This window comes from Rhinolophus hipposideros, assembly GCF_964194185.1.
Source record: "Rhinolophus hipposideros genome assembly, chromosome: X".
Taxonomy (NCBI): Eukaryota; Metazoa; Chordata; class Mammalia; order Chiroptera; family Rhinolophidae; genus Rhinolophus; species Rhinolophus hipposideros.
Window position 1 is genome coordinate 98,223,642 of NC_138046.1, and position 19,552 is coordinate 98,243,193.

Here is a 19,552-nt window from a genome sequence, read left to right on the forward strand (position 1 = left end):
GCCATAAAGAAGAAAGAAATCTTATCATTTGCAGCAACATGGATGGATCTAGAGAACATTATGTTAAGTGAAATAAGTCAGAAAGAGAAAGACAAGTACCATATGATCTCACTTATATATGGAATCTAAAGAAAAGACTATGTGAATGAACTAATCAGAGTCAGTTTTGGGGACGCAGAGAAAAAACCGAGAGTGGTTAGATGGGTGTGTGGGAGGGGGTTGGGGATAAGGGGAAAGGTGAAGGGATTTGGAAGCAGCTGGTAACCACAAGATGGCCTCAGGGTTTTTCTTTTGAAAATTAATTTGGGGAAGGTATTCTATAATGTTGTAAAGATTTTGTTGGGTATCCGATGGACATGCGTCCTATTTGGGAGACCACCTCAGGGATACTGTGGATACCTGATCATGGCATTGTACATCAGAAGCTAAACATTAATGAATGCCAACTATAATTTTATATATATAATGTGATGGTTCAGTGTGAGGTCGGAGGGATAGTGGATGGGGGGAGGGGGGTTCACAGTATGAGGGATATAAATGATGAATGTCTAAGTATTACCTTGTTTTGTACACCTGAAACTAATAAATAAATTAATTAATAAAAAAAAAAAAAGAAAAAAAAAAAAAAAAAAAAAAAAAAAAAAAAAAAAAAAAAAAAAGAAAAGAGGGGTTATATTTTGAGGGGGTTTAATGGCAATGTGTCTTTTACTGTAATAATTTAAAAAAAATGTAAACAGTCACCGTATTTTGTAAATCACATCTCATGTTATTCTTGGCTGGTAATTTCTCTTTTTCAATAATTTTAATATTTGATTGCACCCCCTCCTAGCTTCTAGAGCTTCTGCTGAAAAATCTGATAAGCTAATGGGGATTTCCATTATAGGTTACCATCTTTTTTTCCCTGGCTGCCTTGAGAATTCTGTCATTAATTTTTGACAGTTTTAATATAATGTACTTTGGAGAAGGACTTTTAGCATTGAAATAATTAGGTGGTCTGTTTGCTTCTTGGATTGAAGATTTAGTTCTTTCCATAGATTTGGGAAGTACTCGTCAAGTATTTGTTTGAATAGGCTCTCTGTTCCCTTCTCTCTCTCCCTTCTACTTCTGGTATACTCATTAATTCTTATATTGCTCTTTCTAATGGAGTCAGATAGTTTTTGTAGAGTTCTTTCATTTTTTTTTTTACTCTGAAGTGTCTCTTTTCTGCTATCTGTGTCATTCCCAGATTTCTATCTTTGATATTATTAATTCTTTCCTCTATCTGGTCAGCTCTATTTCCTATGCTGGCTATTTCATTCTTCATCTTTCATTGAGTTCTTCAGTTTCAGAATTTCCATTTGGTTCTTTTTAAAAGTTTCAGTCTCTGGTAAAGTATTCCTTTTGTTTGTCAATTTTATTTCTGAGTTCATTAAACTGCCTGAGTTTTCTTGTGTCTCACAGAGTTTTTACAGAACTGCGATATTGAATTCTATCATTTAAATCACAGATTTCCCTGTCTTTGTTTATTTTCTGGAGATTTTTCATTTTGTTTTGGGGATGCCTTGTTACTTTGGTTGTTCATGGATTATTTCTCTCCCTAGGCATTTATGGGAATGAACTCTACTTTTTTTTTTTTTTTTTTAAGGAGTGATATCTCTTTAGCAGGTTGATAAGAAGAGGTCTTTCCTTTGTTTTCTAGTAGGTGACTCTGGAGCACAAGAGATTCATTTTCTCTTGCACTGATCCAGCTTCTGGGATCTCTGCTGGGCAGTCAAAAAAGCCTTGTATTCCTTAGGGAGGTGGGTCTCTCCTCTGTTACCAGGTAACCTTGGTCTCAGGGCACCAATCCCATGAGAAAATGTGGTGGGCAATGAGGTTATACGCCTGTGAAAATCCCAACACTGCCCCTGCAGCCAGAGGCAGTGCTGCACTGCCCAAGATGTCCTAGGTGTCCTTGCTGGGATCAGCTGGGATGGCTGGGGACCGAGTGCACTGGGAGAGTCTGCTTGTGCATTTGTGGCTTTGTTCTCTTCCCAGTAATGGCAACTGACAAACTTCAGCTGCCTCACCCCTGTATCTCCACCCCTTCACTGGGATTAGCCTAGTGTGGTAGTGTGCGTCTGCCACTCAGGAACTGTCTCTCCAGTTCTAAGGGCTGTAGATGATCTGCTCTGTAACCCGACACTTACTGCTAGTTTCTTCTGGGGCCTGCTGTTATCTCTGGGAAGGTGTGGGGAGGTGGCCAGGCTTCCTGGCTTTGTTTTCTGCCTGGCAATGGAGGCTACTATAACATAGCTGTCGCATTTCTGTGTTCTGTCTCCGCACAGATCATTGGATTCAGCCATATCATATGCTGATCACCCAGGCAGGAATGCTCAGGGGCACAGACAGGGCACTTGCAGCCCGATTTCTCCCCTCTCCTGGGGCTGCAGTGAGCTCCTGGCTGCATCTGCGGCACCCATCTCTGTTCTTTCCCCTTCCCTCCTCCAGTTTGCTCTGATTCGCCCACCTTCAGATGTTACGATGTGTGGATCTCTCAGACATATTTGTGTGTGTATAATCTCTGAATTATAACTGTTCAACATGTTGTAACTTCAAGGGGAGAGATTAGGGGGACCTCTCATGCTGCCATGCTTCCAAATACATTTCTTCTAAAAATACTATGATTATTTGGAGAGATAATACAATGGTACCAGAAATTAATCTCTGCTAATGCAAAGAAATTAGAAAATTCCCTAATCTTACAGACTTCTGACTAGAAGAAGGCACATTACAGATCCTCCAATATGTTTTGTAAACATCTATATTTGCAAAGAACATTTTGAAGTAAATGAAAAATAGTAAATGCTCTTTTTAAAATGGCAACAATAGCAATGAATTTAAGGTTTACTTCATTATAGAAATGTGTATTTCACCTTATAGAAGATAATGGATTTATTACTGAGGATTCTTTAAAGTATCCAAATTGAGACCAGCTAGATGGCACCTATACTAGGTTGAAAACTGTAGTAGGCCTTCCATAAGTGTTTCCTTCCTTCTGTACCTCAGAAGGGTAACCATCTATAAAAATTAATCATAGAGTGATAAAACATCATTAGAAGAAACCTTACCAAAAAAAATATGGTAAGTGCTATGAAGGAAACTAAAAGGAAACTTACTGAGTTGGAGAATACCAGTAGAATTTTCTAGCAGTGCCTTTCACAGTTTAGCACCATCAGAATCCCCTAGAGGATGTATTATCAAAAGATTGCTGGGCTCAGCTCCCAGAATTTCTGATTCCATATGTCTGGGTGGGGCCAAGAAGTTGCATTTCTAATAAGTTCCCAGGTAAGTCTGGTGCTGCTGCTCCCTCTACTACAGTTTGAGAACCACCCAAATGTGAGTTCCTTAGAAAACTAGTTCTGAGAAGGCGTTTATGGAATATTGGGATTAATATATTTAAAAAAGATCTTTTACTGTATGACTTTTTAGGGCCCTTAATATATTTAATATATATCTATAAATCTCCAGAAAAGGAACATGACACATGCATTTGTCATATTTATTTGAGTACAGCACCCTTTTTTGAGGGACATTTCACTGAATTAACAACTAACTAGCTCCTGATTTTATTTATGCCCTGTAAAATGACCTCTGAGTCTCTTCTATATAACAAGGCCAACTAATACATGAAGACAGTAACTGATTTTGCTGGAGGCTTCTCTTTTCCAGGATAAACATGTCTAGTTCCTTCATCTGCTGGTCATATAAGATGTATAGGAGTCTCTGCACCATCTTTAGCTCATAAAATACAATGTCCTACACTGAGTGCAATATTCTATGTGTGGTCTCACAAGTGCAAAACTGATCAAGACTGTCTGCTTTTTTCTTTTAAAATACAATACATATGTTAATGCAGTCTAAGATATCCCTGGCTTTTGGGACAGCTTTCTTGAAGATAAACCAAACAAGTAACAATAATGTATTTTTTGGAAGTTAGTTATAGTTTATTTTTAAAATTATTTTTTTCAGTTACAGTTGACATTTAATATTATTTTATATTGATTTCAGGTGTACACATGGCCAATAAACATATGAAAAGACGTTCAATGTCACTAATCATCAGAGAAATGCAAATTAAAACCACAATGAGGTATATCTCACACCTGTTAGAATGGCCATCATCAATAAATCAACAAACAAGTGTCCACAAGGATGTGGAGAAAAGGGAACCCTTGTGCACTGTTGGTGGGCTTGCAAATTGGTGCAGCCACTATGGAAAAACGGTTTGGAGGTTCCTTAAAAATTAAAAATAGAACTACCTTATGACCCAGCAATCCTACTACTGGATATTTATTCAAAGAAATCCAAAACACTAATTTGATAAGATATATGTACCCCTATGTTCATTGTAGCACTATACACAATAGCCAAAATATGGAAACAACCCAAATACCTGTCAACAGACAGTTGGATAAAAAAAGATGGTACATATATACAATGGAATATCGCTAGCCATAACAAAGAATGAAATCTTAACAATAATGTATTTTGAGCTTTTAAGAGAAAAAAACTAAATTCTCCCAAGATAAAATAATTTTCTTATATGCTATCTACATGGAAAAGGGGGAGTGTCAAGGAATGCAGCTAACTCTTGTAACTAGAAAGCAGGCTAATTCAGAAGGTTAAGCAACTATGAGGTAATGTAACAGGACACAGATCTTCTAATCCCAGCCTAATCAAATTACCAAGAGGGTTCCACAAACACCTATTGTATATTTCTTACAATGAGAGGCAAGGTAATATAATAGTGAGGAATGCAGATGGAATAAGCTGGCAAGTAGAAGTTATCTCACTTGTCAAATCTGGTCAATTAGAAGATACCACCTGGAGTAAGAATCTGACCAGTAGGGAAGATATTGTTATAGATTAGTTATACCTGCCATATAGAAGGGAACAGGAAGTTGTGGCAGAGTATTTGCCAGTCCTCACCAAAGTAATTTGGAAATCTAATGGATGATAACAGAATTAGGATATTTTCAATGTGGAAACAAAATAAATGGGAAAGTGGCAGCGTGGATCTATAGGATTAGATCAGATCATCTCTTCCTGAAACACTGGGCAATTTCCATGATGCAAGGGCTTTCCATGTGTTTGGGCTTCTAAAATAAAGCAATGATGTTTGAAACTGAAGTTGATCACTTCCCTCTGCCTCCTTCTCATCAAATTGTGTGAGTTAGCCAACAGCTGTCAGAAATCATGTGTATGCCTTCATCAGAGCTTACATGATGTGACAAGTACACAGAATGGAAATGTACTTTGAGAACACATCACTGAGATGTTATTCAGAACATGTACTTTTCTCATTAAAAGAGTAAAGACAAACCTAAACTGTTTTCTTTAGATTCAGTTAGGAAACATCCATACTAAAGAAAATATTTAAAATCTCAGACTGATACACAAATATCCAAAACATAAGTATATTTACTCAAAAACATAACTACTTTTACATAATTTCAAAATAAATAGCTGTCACCCATGCTTTGTCTTCAAAACAAAAGAATAAAAATAGATGAAATAAAATGGCTTCTTAAGGAATTCCCCAAATTACTGCCTTAAACCAGAATATACAATTGTGTATATATTTTTTAATGTACTGCAGGAAACTAAAACTCATATTTTAATGCCAAAAATCTTTAGCCAAGTAAAATCATGCCCATACGTTTGCTGAAAAACAGTAGATGATAAGGTCTGAAAATTAACACCCACTTGGAAAAATCTCTACTTCAATTATCTAATTTTCTCACATTGGGTCTTATTTCAATAAAGGAGTCACTATTTAAAGTTGCAAATGTTTACATTTTTCTTTTAAGTGAACAAAACTCTTTTTCTTAGGACTTATTTACTAAACACAGGCTATGTACAATGACAACATGACAAGTCACAAAGATGAGTAGCAGATGGCCTCTGCCCTCAAGGTTCTTCAGTGCAAGAGATAATGAAGATAAAAGAGATACAAAGAGCTCCAAAGCAAGACTGAACATGGTAGATGTTTTTTGAGATCAAAAGGCAGGCATATTTCTACTGGGTAGATGTGTTTGGGGGTGGGGAAGGGACGTGGAGAAGGACCCCTGAAAAATGCATTTGAGCTGGCCTTTTAAAGATTGGGTCATGCAAAGATGACAAGGAAAAGACATTCTAGGAAAACAAAACAGTGAGTGAGGACTTGGAATTGAATAAAACAAGGGTCAAAATGAGGAACAGTGAGCTGGTCAGTAGGGCCGGAATATAAGATTCAAAATAGGAAGAGTAGGAAATGAATCCAGAAACAGGCTAATAGCCCTGTCATGACACTTACTGTTTTGGTTAAAATAGTTAAACTATTTGATAACATTCAAGATTTTAGACCAATACTTTAGGGAGAATAACCTAGAAAACTGTTATGTATAAAGAAGATTTGGGGGTAGGATGAGAAGAAAATGGAAGGCAAAAGGCCAGGTAAAAGGCTACTTACAATGGACCAGGTTAAGAAATAATGAGATCATGCATTAGAAAGGTGGCAATTGGAATGAAAAGAAAGGGACAGACATGAGATACAGATATTTGGTGATTTCTTTGGCAAGTACATCCACCACGCACCTTATTCCTCGGTCAAACCAAATCTTAACCATTTTCCAAATAGGCTTTTAAAAACACCGTCCCCAGATTCTATTTCCCACTTCATTAGACAGAGTTTATAGACTCTCAGTATTTATGTATACTTAATTAATTAAACTGTATTATACTTTTTGGTATACCTATCTGGTTCCCCCTCAAGACTAGGCTTCTTGAGGGCACGACCCACGTATTATTAATATTTGGATCCAACCTCTATCTTTCATAACACCTACTAAAGAACTTGATATAGAATAGGATTCAATAAGCGTGGAATAAATGAAAGGTAGAATGGAGAATCTTGAAGGCTGAGTGACTAGAAGGTGGGAAGCTATGGACCATGCCTCTAATTATAAAATAGCACCACAAACTTAATATATGATTATGAAATAAATACACTGACAGCAAAGTTTCTAGTGAGACAGTACTCGAACATCCTTTTTTATGCAAGAGAAACTACCTTTTGAAATTTGTAGAATACCTCTATTTGTGTTCCCCTTGGAGCAGACATTTTTTTTTGTTCTGTAAGAACCATTTGATTTCCCCTAATAGTTGTGCAGAGGTAGAGTAACTGAACACCTACTGTTCTGGGAAGAGGACATAGCCAGATGCTTTTTGGCTTGGCAAGGAACTAGCACCTTGATTCCCAAAGTGAATACCAAAGTCCCCCAGGGTGCTGCAGCAAATTCATAAAGAATGAGCAGGATATTTTACATTTTTGAAGGAAATGTATTGATACTAAATATCTGTTGGGCACCACACCAACTACTAGCTTAAGGTAGCTCACAGTGTAAAAGAAAAACAGCAAAATGGAAGTGGATACTGTCAAGAGAGCAATATGAAATGGAGCCTCTGGGAAGCTGAGCTAACTCACTGCCTTTTCCATGTGAAACTAAACTTTTAAACTGCACTAAACCAAACAACTACATCCTGATACTGTTCCTGGAACTGGCTTTGCATCACTGATCTCTCTATAAAAAAATAAATTTTTCACTTAGCAATAGACATAAGCAATTAATCATGTATAGCACAGTGTTAGTCTGCTTGCCAGCACCAATCAAGCCTTTTCAAACCAACTTATGTAATCCTTTCGAAAGCCTCCATTCTTTTGTCTTTATAAACTGTCTTTTTCTTTCCTCTTTGGAACACAGTTGGACTTTCTACCCTAAATCTGTGTCTCCCGGATTGCAATTCCTAAAAAAGACCCCCAAATAAAGCTTTTGTTTGCCTTGAAGTTCTTGGTCAAAATTCATTGACAACAGTTTCATTAGATAATTCTACATTCATTTCCTTTGTGAAGCTGGATTTTGGGCTGAGATAAAAAATGTGCTGTGTGAAAAATCAATGTGGAATAGGAAATGGAGGTAGTATCCAAGGTCTGAGAACTTGTGCAGTGCCCAACAAGCACATATATCCCATTAGTAAGCAACTGCAGGGCTACTTAAGATTTAAATAAAAACACTGTTTTCTTTCAATGTATGTATATTATTTTTCAAATGGCTACTAAGCTATCAGGATATAAATATTTATTAAGTTATTTGGACCTAACTACTTAATCCATAGAACTATTAAGTATTTCTTTCAGTCTACAGCTGCTATGAAAATCACTGTGACGACTACAGGCACTGTAAACTCAGAAAATTTGGGAACCTTTGACCTAGAGATACTGGAGACAGATGGAATCTTGCCACTCTCTCCCAAATCCATTTGGTACACCAAGCTTGAATGGGCTGGGAAGTTCCTTCTGTGAGAAAGGAGACCGAGATCCCTTTTGAAAGTTCCAAGTTACTGAAACTTGCCAGATGGATTAGTGCTGTCCTGATCAGAGTTACAAATAGCTGGGACATTGGGCAATCAGCTACGATATACTGTATTATGGAGTGAGCACAGCTGAGTGAAATGCTGTGTGGAAAGGTGCTCGGCTGGGGCAAACTGCCTCAGTTACTGGAGTGATTCCCTGGAACCCGAAAGCCTGGTTTGGGTGCCCTGCTTTTGATGTGAGACTACAGACCAGCAACAGTGGCAAGAACATCAAGAACAAGAGAGAATGGGGACTTTCTACACATGAACCTAGTACTCCATTATGTTTTCTTTAATGCAAGAGTCAGGGCCTATTCCTCTAGACCTAACAGACTTCTGGAATTTCTCATAGGAACAGGGTGGGTCACGGAAGGAAGACAAACATTCTTGCATCACCAAGGGATGTGGTTGTTTAATTTGAGTAACGAATGGGATCTTATTGGTATCCCAAGCTTGTTAAGTGGTACACATCAGCTACACATTTCAAAATTAAGGAAAAGAGTTGTTAGAGCAAATAGCTATGTGAGGCAAGCAAACACCCTAAGCTTCCCTTCTTCAGCTGTAAAACTGTAGTAACAGTCCCAAACTCATAATTATAAATGAGGTCATGTAAATAAAATACTTTGTTCGGGACCTGGCAAAAAACGCATGCTCAATAAATGGTAGTATGACTTGTCACTGTTATGGCTACAGTTCTTCCGTGAAAGGGAAAATGAGATTTACCAAGGTGATAATAAGAATGCCCTTAGAAAATACAAAATAAATGAGTAAGGAGAGGGTTAATTGGCAGCGAGTCTGTATGCTTCACTCCAAGGATGCCAGGCAGTTTGGTCCACTTGGTCAAGTTTGAGATGAAATGTACTAGAGCTTTATCAAGTGCTGTTTAAAGTCTGAAACTCCTGTGGAGGCACTTGGTACTAGCTTGTTTACACTGTTTTGAAAATGTACAGACTGAGGTTTGCATCTGCTTTAATTGCATATGCAGCTTATTTTCAGCTACATGACTAGTGGGGTATCAAAGATTCTCAGTGAACATGGCCGTGGCTTCCCTGAAACCAAGGTTATCTTGCACATAACCTTGGTGGTTCACAATTAGAAGACAAAGTGTGTCTTGTGTGACTAAAAATGGCCTTAGGAGCCATCTTTCTCCTGTTGCATTGTACCTTTAGCCATTATTAAAGCTTTATTAGAGTCTCATATGTCCTTTCAAGTATCTAATGTTCTGTAGTGGCTACAATATACTTTGATGATTCATAAACACTTGAGGGAATATCATGAGATTTTAAAATTTCAGAAATTCTTCAGAAAGTAAATTAAGGCCTATTTCTGGATCTTATTTATCAGAACCTGATATTTGTAACAAACTCATAAGGAAGCATCCTTTACTGTAACTTATATGCTTACTTTTATTAGCTTCAATTTTGGTCAAATGTATGTTGATAGCCTATCATTATTAGAATTTTAACAAGAGACCACAAAGAAGTTCTTAAGAATAGATTAAGAAATGAAAATTACATATATGACAGATATATTTTAAAGAAGCATGAGTAGCTACAACAAAATACACTAAATAATTATTTTCTATTGACTTTTAGGTTATTTGATAGTTCAACATTTTACAATAATCATTCTGGATATCAATGATAGTAATACATCTCTATGCAGAAGTCACTCAAATAAATCCCATCTCAGGAACTTATTAGGTTGGTGCAAAAGTAATTGCGATTTAAAAGGTTAAAAATTGGGGGAAAAAAATCGCAATTACTTTTGCACCAACCTAACAGAAACAAACAAGAGATGGCCAAAGTCATGCATTATAACTTATCTTGTGCTTTTACCTACAGAGGAGCCCCAGCTACCTTAGACTAATCGGAGATCGATTTATTCCACCTTCATCCACAAGCCTGGCTGTGAGACTCCAAAGCCTCAGCACACATTGTTGCTGAACAGCAAAAAGGGCAGGGCTCGGCTGAACTAGATCAACACACTGACAGTAACAAGAAGTGAAAGCTCATTTAATATGCAGGCAAGGGAAAAAAGAGCCAGGCCCTTCGAGAGTTATTTAGAGAAGACTCTAACCACCCTCACACTAACACCTCCTGAAGCTGTAGGCATCAAGGATTATGTTTAAAATGGGGAATCTGAGCCACCAAGAAAGGACCATATGATGTTCAGAATATCGTTTAGGAAGGCAGTACTTTTTTAAAAAAGCTTTTAAACACCTATTAAAAAGGTGAACATCAGCAATCTGCAAAATGTATTTATTCAAATGGAAAGTGTGTTCCTAGACATTACTGTGTAAATGTTGGTGTACCAGACTCAATCTTTTAACGAACGAGTCCACATGCTAACCAGGAAGCAATTTTTCCCTTCAAATAGAAGTCTCTAATATCCTGTTCAGTTGTGAATTTTTTATAAAGACTACAGAACATGGTAAGCTATCCCCTTATTTGAGCCTTCTTTTTGTCATGTGAAAACTGCCTTTTGAGACTATCTTGGTGAAGTCTAAGAAAGCCAACATCCGTTTACCACTGTCACCATCCTCGACTGAGACAAATGAAAGCACACGAGAAGAGAACAGTGTGGCATGGTGAAAAGGTCCTGACTTTGGACTCAGAATATGCAGATTCCTATTCCAGCTGTGGCACTAAACTGGCTGTATGAGTCTGCATTTGTTACTTAATTTATCTGGGCCTGTGTCCTAATTTGTGAAGCTAAGGGGTTGTATATGATTTCTTAGGTCCTTTCAATTATAACTGTGAAGAGTTTTGTAACTGGAAACATGTTTGTTCAGTGGGAGTATTGTATCATATCCAAATCCTTTGGGGATGTGAACACACTACTTTCCAGCCAAGCAACCAACATCCCCCAAACAACAACAAACAATAAATAAATAAGCAAGAAGAGAAAATCAACAAGGCACCCTCCCCACCCAACCCTGTGCTCAGATTTATATTTTTTTAAAAAAACTTATGAAGTATCACACTCATAATTTCTTGTTTTCTTGCTTCTAAGCCATTTTGATACTACTATTTTGATACTATTATTTACTCAGTTGTGCATACATACAATGCCTTCAGTATTTTTTTCTGCTGAAGTAGGTACTAAATAGTTTGTTTTTTAAATCACAGACTGATGGAAATAACTTTCCTTGGAAAAACAAAGTCTCAAATTTTAGTGACATTTCACTTAGTAAAAAACAAAATCATACAAATTAAAATGATACTACTTGGATCCTCCTCCCATGACTTAGCCAGGTAGACAAAACAGATTATTTCTCAATTGTATTTCACCACAACAACCTATTTGTGGAAATGAAAGGTTAATTTTTTTGATAGCAGGTAGATGTATAATTCAGAATTTGTTGTATGGTGGTGCTCATGTACCCAATCAGGTTGTCACAAACTTGCAGCTTAGTTAGAATGGCATGTAGTATATGTGTCCACAGCAATAGGGAGCTGAAATTCATTCAAGAACTCAGATGTTTAAAAAATAATTTGGAGTTACAGTATTGAGCGAGTGACAGTGAATAGTCACAGGGTTTGAGAGAAGAAATAATTGTTAGTAATAGCTTTCATATCCTGAACCTGCTTCTTAATGACAATGTGGTAGCTACAATCACTACCTAAGACTTTTACAAAAGATATCCTTATGCTACTGGAGGTATGCAATGAAATGCCAGATGGTAACAGGCAGGTTTCTGGGAATAAGTGTGGAGAAAAGGCCAGAAATGGATTTCTATAAGAGAGAAGACAAAGAGGTAATGCACATCTATAAAGTCAATATTCTTTAAAAACAAAACAAATATGGTTCCCTCCAGAGTGAGTCTGACTAAATCAATATGGTTTGCTTAAAAGCCAAATTTTGGATCGCATATTCAGATGTCTCTTGTCTAATGATTTTATGCTTCATAAGGAACAATGAGATACAGAGAAATGGTCTAATCGTTTCTCCCACAAATCTCTTTGAAGAAGTCTTACAACTTAGAATTCCTTCTTCTCAAAAAGTATGCGTTATGAAATAGGAGATGACAGCAATCAAGCTACTACCACTGACAATTGATTTAAATGTATGGTACTCGAACACATGATATTTATGGACTGGGGCTGTGTCTTACCCACAAGAAACAAACAAATAATTCAGAATTTGTTGTACGGTGGTGCATTAGAAAATCGTCTAATTCGCACAAAATTAAGCATACAATCAGGTGGAACCATGAAAATAGGAGAATTTCAAAGATGGGTATTTCCGTCACTAGTGCCTCAATTATATCAGCAAGAATGTCATTAGTCTCAGTGTTGACAGTTGTTACAACCATAAAATTTTCTTTGTAGTTTATGGGCCCTATTTACACTGATTAAAGTTCTGACTGGAAGTAACTATAACTAATAATCACTATTTAATGGGAAAAAGGCAGGTGAATAGAAATCACCATATATGAAATACAGTTTTAAATACATAACTGGGTTATAGTGAATGCTTTACAACTTGTCAACACAGAGAGCGTGATATTATCTATATGATAGCTAAATTAGCTGTGATCTAGACCCTGGGAGTAGATAAATGTCCTGATAGGACACATACTACATATAATCAAAAGGCCACATTCCCAAGGTGGCTATTCTATTCGGACAGCATTCAAAGATAGCATTCAGCTTTCTCTCCTGCCCACAACAGCAGAGCGTAATGGATTTAAGAAATGGAGTCTCACTGACAAATTAGTGACTTTCTTAATTAACACATGAATTTCAGAAGTGACTTTTCACTGGTGAAATCAATGTTGTTTATACGTGAACTTGCTCTAGAAATGATGGCAGAATTCAAACTTCTGCTTGCTCTGTCTGAAGGGGAGGTGCTATTCACCAGAAGCACCTCGTTTTCCTCTCTTCCTTCATGGTGGCTCCTAAGACCCCTATAGAAATCCTAGGGCATCACTGAACACACTGGAAACCACTGATCCACTTCAATCCCTTCATTTTACTAACGAGAAAACTGATTGCAGAGGTTATCTGCCTTAGCCAAGGATATAGCTGCTTGATTATAGGACCAGACTATTATATGGTTCTTGGTTTCCAGAACCATATAATATCCTCCTTCAGACTCAAATTACTTCTATGAAAAACAATGTAATATGTGAATTCCAGCTTATCTCTAAAGATTTCCTTTCCTTTATTCTAAATCAGTGGTTCTCAACCTTGGGCAATCTTGTACCTCAGGGAACATTTGGCAGTATTCCAAATGTTTGGTCAGATACATTTTTGGTTGTCACAACTTGGAGGGGTGGGTGCCAGTGGCATCTGGTGGGGAGAGACCAAAGATGCTGCTAAACATCTTACAATGCATGGGACAACCCCCACAACAAAGAATTACCTGGTCCAAAATGGCAATACTCACTCCCAGGTATATATCCCAAAGAATTGAAAACAGGTATTTAAACAAAAACTTGTACATCAATGATCATAGCAGCACTATTTATGATAGCCAAAAGGTGGAAACAACTCAAACGTCTAGCAACTGATACATGGATAATCAAAATGTGGTATAAGCACACCATGGGATATTTTTGAGCCATACAAAGGAATAAGGTACTAATACAACATGGATAAACCTAAAAAAACATTATGCTAAATGAATAAAGGCAGACACAAAAGGTCACATATTGTATTATTTCATTTAAATGAGTATTCAGAATAGGTAAATGTGTAGAGATAGAAAGCAGACTACAGGTTGTCAAGGCCTGGGGAGAGGGAGGAATAGCGACTGACTGCTTAATGGATACGGGATCTCCTCTGGAGGGGATGAAAATGTTTTGGAACTAGATGGCTGCATAACACTGTGAATTGTACGCTTCAAATGCCACTGAATTGTATGCTGTAACATGGTCAATTCTATGTTATGTGAATTTCGCTTCAATTAAAAAAAATGTCAGTAGTGTTGAGGTTGAGAAAACATTCTAAACGTATGTACCGAAGGTTATTTCCTCGTAAATAGATAAGTCAGAGAGAATTGCACCAAAGACAAAAAGCATCAAGCACTATAATGAGTTAAAAAAAAAAAGTAGCCCGATCATTAAAGAGTTAGCTCAGTTGTTTTTTGTTTTTGTTCTTTTTTTCCTGGTGAGAAAGACTTGTCAGGAAAAAATAATGGCTGTTGTCAGCCCCAAGCAGATTTGTATTACTGTTATAAAATTAGGAAGCTAAGGATTTATGATAAATTGGTGACATCATCTAAACTGCAGAGGCATGAATATGCTACTGTAATAAAGAGACTCTCAGATTTAATATAGGCCAGAAAATGAAATAATTGATCGTCTTTAAATGTGTACCTCCACTTGAACTATAAAGCAGGGAGCTGTCAAATAAAATTAGGCACTACATTATGAGATAGTCACTTTACAAAGCTTGTCAGTGTGAATATTCATTCCCCGTTTGAAAATATGGAGCTGTATGCTCAGAGTTTAAGTTTAGGATTGGCCTTAACTGAACAGTAGCTTGGCCATGAATCAAAGAGCTTAGAGATTTACCATGGTAGCTATAAACCATTTTTCCTTCCACGAAGTCTTGATAAGTGACGGGACATGTTTGTTTTCCTTGGGCTAAAGGAACCAGGGTCCCAAAGGAATTATGCTGCTACATTGTAATAAAAAACAAAGACTGTACCTGGCAGCACTGCCACTGTTTCTCTATAGCATGGCACTATGTTTACACATACTAGAACATCAAGGGCGTGTTACCATTAAGTATGGAAAATGGAGATGGAAACTGACTTTTCAGATTAAGATTTGATAGACCTGGGATTTTCTTCTAGGCTAGGTAAAAGCTATTTCCGAAGACTAAGTACTGGAAGAGTAGAAATAGAAAAAATGCTAAAGTATCTTCATATTTTTATTTTAACTATTCTCCACAAATAAGACCTGTCTGCTTGCTATCATTCAGCTATTCCAGATACTGTTTTCTATCCAACAAAGTAAAATGAATACTTCTGAAGATTCATGGTGAAATTTTATTCCTATTTTGTAAAAAGAGAGTAGGAGCATCACGTGGTTAGCTATTATCGAGACAGCATGATGAATTTTTTTCAGAAGCTCTGTTCCTAAAGTACACAGTGAAATTAGCCATCAATAACTGCATATTAGGCTAATAAATACCATCAATTGCTACTATAGCACTTAGAACATGCAATAAGACAAGTGTGTTCTGACATAGGAAAAAATTCAGATGGAAAACAGCTATGTTTTAAAAATCAAATTCTACTCAAACATTGTAACAAAAACAATAACCCCAAAAGTTTTCAGCAAGAAAATACCCAAGAAATTGCTTTGCGGGTTACTGCAATTTTTGTCGTTTTGTCATGAATATACCTGTTGCTCAGGGGCAAGGGGAGATGAAAAGGTAGAATAAAGTTTTAATTTCCATCTGAAGATGATTAAAGATAAAAACTCAAGTATTACATGTGTAATATTTTGTGGGCCTATACATACTTGTACACTTTTGTAAAATCCTCACATTCTCTTTTTGTAAAAACGTTAATTCTCTACTAAAATCTTACATGTAATTTTATTTATGCAGCTCTTTTTTTGTAACAGCATCTCCCCTTGTTGTCTTGTACTATTCTGGTGTTCCATGATGTATTATATATATCCTTTGTTAAGAAAAACCATAAAGATAGAAATCTATCGATCAAGAAGAGTGACTTTCACCAGGTAAGTGGCGTCTTAGGCCCCTTACTTTAGGTACTTCCCAGTGTGGGCTGTGGACAGCAAGCTTCTGAGGTGAATTATCTTACTACCTCCCTTGGTGACTGCCAATGAGTACTGCTGCCTTTGCAGCCATTGATCCCCACTGCTCAGAGGATTTTGATATTTGAAGCGCTCCACTCTCTGATATACATGTGTTTTAGCTGTCACCACAAATGGTGAACACAGCCATTTCTCTTCGCCCTTCTGTCCCGTCCCCTATGCTGTGAAAGATATATGAACATCATCATAAATCTTAGAAAATATTTTCTTCCACTCCTGTCATAGCAACAGATAGCTCCCAGGTTATTTTTTGTTGTCGTTGTTGGCTTGTTTTTTTAAGGAGGGCGCAGCTTACTGTGGCCCATGCGGGGATCGAACCAGCAACCTTGGTGTTATCAGCACCACACTCTAACCAACTGAGCTAACCGGCCACCCTGGCTCCCAACTTTTTCATTGACTTTTATACACTGCTGATGACTAGGGTATTAAGACCATGGTTTATTGGGAAATAAAAGCTAGATATGACATAAATAGGCCTACGTTTGCATTTTGGCTCTCCATTTACAGGCTGTGGACTTTAGATAAGACTTTCACAACTTTCAGTTTTGTAATACACAAATTAAAGATAATAACTCCTATTTACATCACAGGCTTGTCTGACAACTCAAATAAAATAATGTAGGGGAAATATCTGTGAGTTATGAAGTGCTCTACAGATGCTTGTTAATATCAAAATAATTGTATATTCTTAAGAGTCCTAAATAAACACTAAGCTCTAGCTCAGAACTCATACATAGTAAATGGGATTTCCATGCCACAAACAATGGACACTGGTGGTGGCCTAATAAGAAATTAAATACACAAGTCAGTCCTCATCCCACCCCCCCCACCATTTTTTACGACTTTGTTCATAATTTTTTTCATGTGACATACATAAAAGAATACTTCACCTAATACATATTTATAAATAATTTCTTCATCTAATATCAAAGAATACCAAGAGAAATTCAACTCAATTTTAATTTCAATGTTTCACCTATACTGTAAGGTTTTCCAGCTGTGTTCTTTGTTTTCACGGCTCCTTAATGAATGAGGCTTAGTGCCATGTCTTTGTGATATTTTCCTCTGCTGCCCCTTTGTATGACACATTGAGCTATGTTTGTGAGAAGCTTTGCCAAATCCAGTAAAAACTTCATTGTACATTGCCAGAAAAGAAAAAAAATGAGCTCACAGTAGCATCTTTTCTCTTTTCACTCACAATGTCAGCAATGAACAAGAGTAATCAGGCAAACTATGTAAAGCGTGGAGATGTAAAGCGTGGAGAGTAAAGGATAACGACTTTGAGATTCAGGATGTTAAGGATGCTTTTAAAGTGCTCAACACAAACAGTTGACCACTTTACAAGCTTCCATGTGTTTGTAAAAGTAGCATTTTTTTGAAGCACTTCCTTTATCTCATCTCCAGGCTGGAAACATGCCCATTTTGCAGATTACATTACCAGGCCCTGTCCTTTAGCAAGCACTCTATTAATTGCCTGACCATTTAAAACAAAACCTTGCTGAGGTACCTCTGAAAGTCAGTACCTAAGGATCTTGCTAATGACCTGATGATCATTCTGAAAAGGAAAAGAGGAAACAAGAAACAATGTGTTGTCCTGTCTTGGTGCAGCTCTCGTCTCCATATGGCCATGATGAAATCCAATAATCAGAACATTTCTCCAAATCCACCAGAAGCTTGAGATTAGGTGAGGATCAAGCCACGATGAGTTATTCTGGAAGCTTCTGTTGACAACTGACTTGGGGTTAGGACATGGCATGGATTAGTCCTAAAACTTGGACAAGATTTTTAAAATTTATTCATTGCTTTAAAATTTCTAAACTATCAAAGATTGGTATCTTTTGTGAAGGTTGGGAAAGAATCAGAATCCCTGGGGCTAATCAATCTCCAAGGGAAGCTCTGGAGAAAACAGGCAAAATCTGACTCAACAAGGTTCAGGAAGACATTTTCTATGATTGATCCATCATCCTTGCGGCTGCCTACCAGGGCCCATACTAAGATGGGGCAAACAAAGTGCCTAGAGCACAAAACATAAAGAGGCACTCTATGTCACTTGCACAACCCTGGTCCCAGCCCTGCTGATCAAATAACTTCATTTTAACTGTCAAAAGACCGAAGCAATGAAGATATACTTATTCAATATGGAGAGCAATGAGCAGATACCACTGCTCTCTTCCATTATACTTAAGAGTTCTCAACACACTTTTCACATGTATTATCACATTATGCCAACCACAACTTCCTGAGGCAAGAATTGCAGAATATATTCATCCCACCTCAGATTTGAACAAACACGTATAGGGGAGCTCCAGGATTTGATTAAGGTTGTAGAGGTAGAAGTTGAATTCAGGCCTCTGACTCTCTACAATACTCTTCTCTCTATACTACGTAACACTAAGTCTCCCTGTGAGGTCCTTTATAGCATCTGATTTTATGGTCCACATTGATTAGGATTATTTATGAAGCCACTAGTGGTTGGTTACTACTAACTTAACAATGAAATGACGTTAAATTTGTCTATTACCCACTAACTATAAATAGCCTTATGAGAAAGGAAAAATAAACAAAAGAAATTTTAATGGTTTTCGATGCTAGGCTTTAACATTTTAGGGGAAATCGAAAGCATTTATAAATCAACCTCATAGATGAATTTTTTAATGCTGTCATTTGTTGCATCGTAGAATTATGTTTTTTGTTTATGTTATTATCAACAAGGCTTAGAAACCACTGGAAGCATATGGGTAACTTTGCTAAGAGTTGTAAAGAAACTGGGATTAGGGCACGTCTATATACCATATTAGGTTGGTGCAAAAGTAATTGTGGTTTTTACAATTATTTTTAACCTTTCAAACTGCAATTACTTTTGCACCAACCTCATAGTATCAAGTTTGAGCCTTCTCTCCTTGTACTGGGAGATGTCCAGAAAAGAGTAGCAGTAAATAAAAAGACCCTTGTCAGTAAGCAACATGTAGTCTGTTGTCTTTCTCTGCACAGCCCTGCTTCAGACAAAAACTTTCTAACATTAACCAGAAATACAATATAGGTGTTCACAAAGAAACCCTTTGAGTTACAAATCTAATTTCCCGGATATAATGGATTAATATGGAGAGAGTCAAATTATTTAAAAGCAAAGAGAAACTTACTCCTTCCCATGTTTGCTTGTGGTCTCCGGCAGGTCCCTAGACGGTGATTCCCTGTAAAAATACAGCACATACACACAGTCAGTCACAGAGGCTGAGTCACTGTATCAGATAAGTTCCACTGAAGCTGACGAGGTCCACATGAGCATTTCATGTCAGTGCATTCCAATCTTACCCCCGTACATAAATATTTTCTCCATTGCAA

The 19,552-nt window shown here is 37.1% G+C and overlaps 1 protein-coding gene across 4 annotated transcripts in view; it reads right to left on the reverse strand.

The window, feature by feature from the left end:
- The window catches only part of PRRG1 (proline rich and Gla domain 1), a 108,010-nt gene that overhangs the window by 35,895 nt on the left and 52,563 nt on the right, over positions 1 to 19,552 (reverse strand). For all 4 annotated transcript variants that reach the window (XM_081043384.1, XM_081043386.1, XM_081043385.1 and 1 more), the window contains one exon: positions 19,351 to 19,401. In XM_081043384.1, the coding sequence (XP_080899510.1) occupies positions 19,351 to 19,360 (10 nt within the window). In that variant the 5' untranslated portion in view covers positions 19,361 to 19,401. The remainder of the gene's footprint in view (positions 1 to 19,350; positions 19,402 to 19,552) is intronic.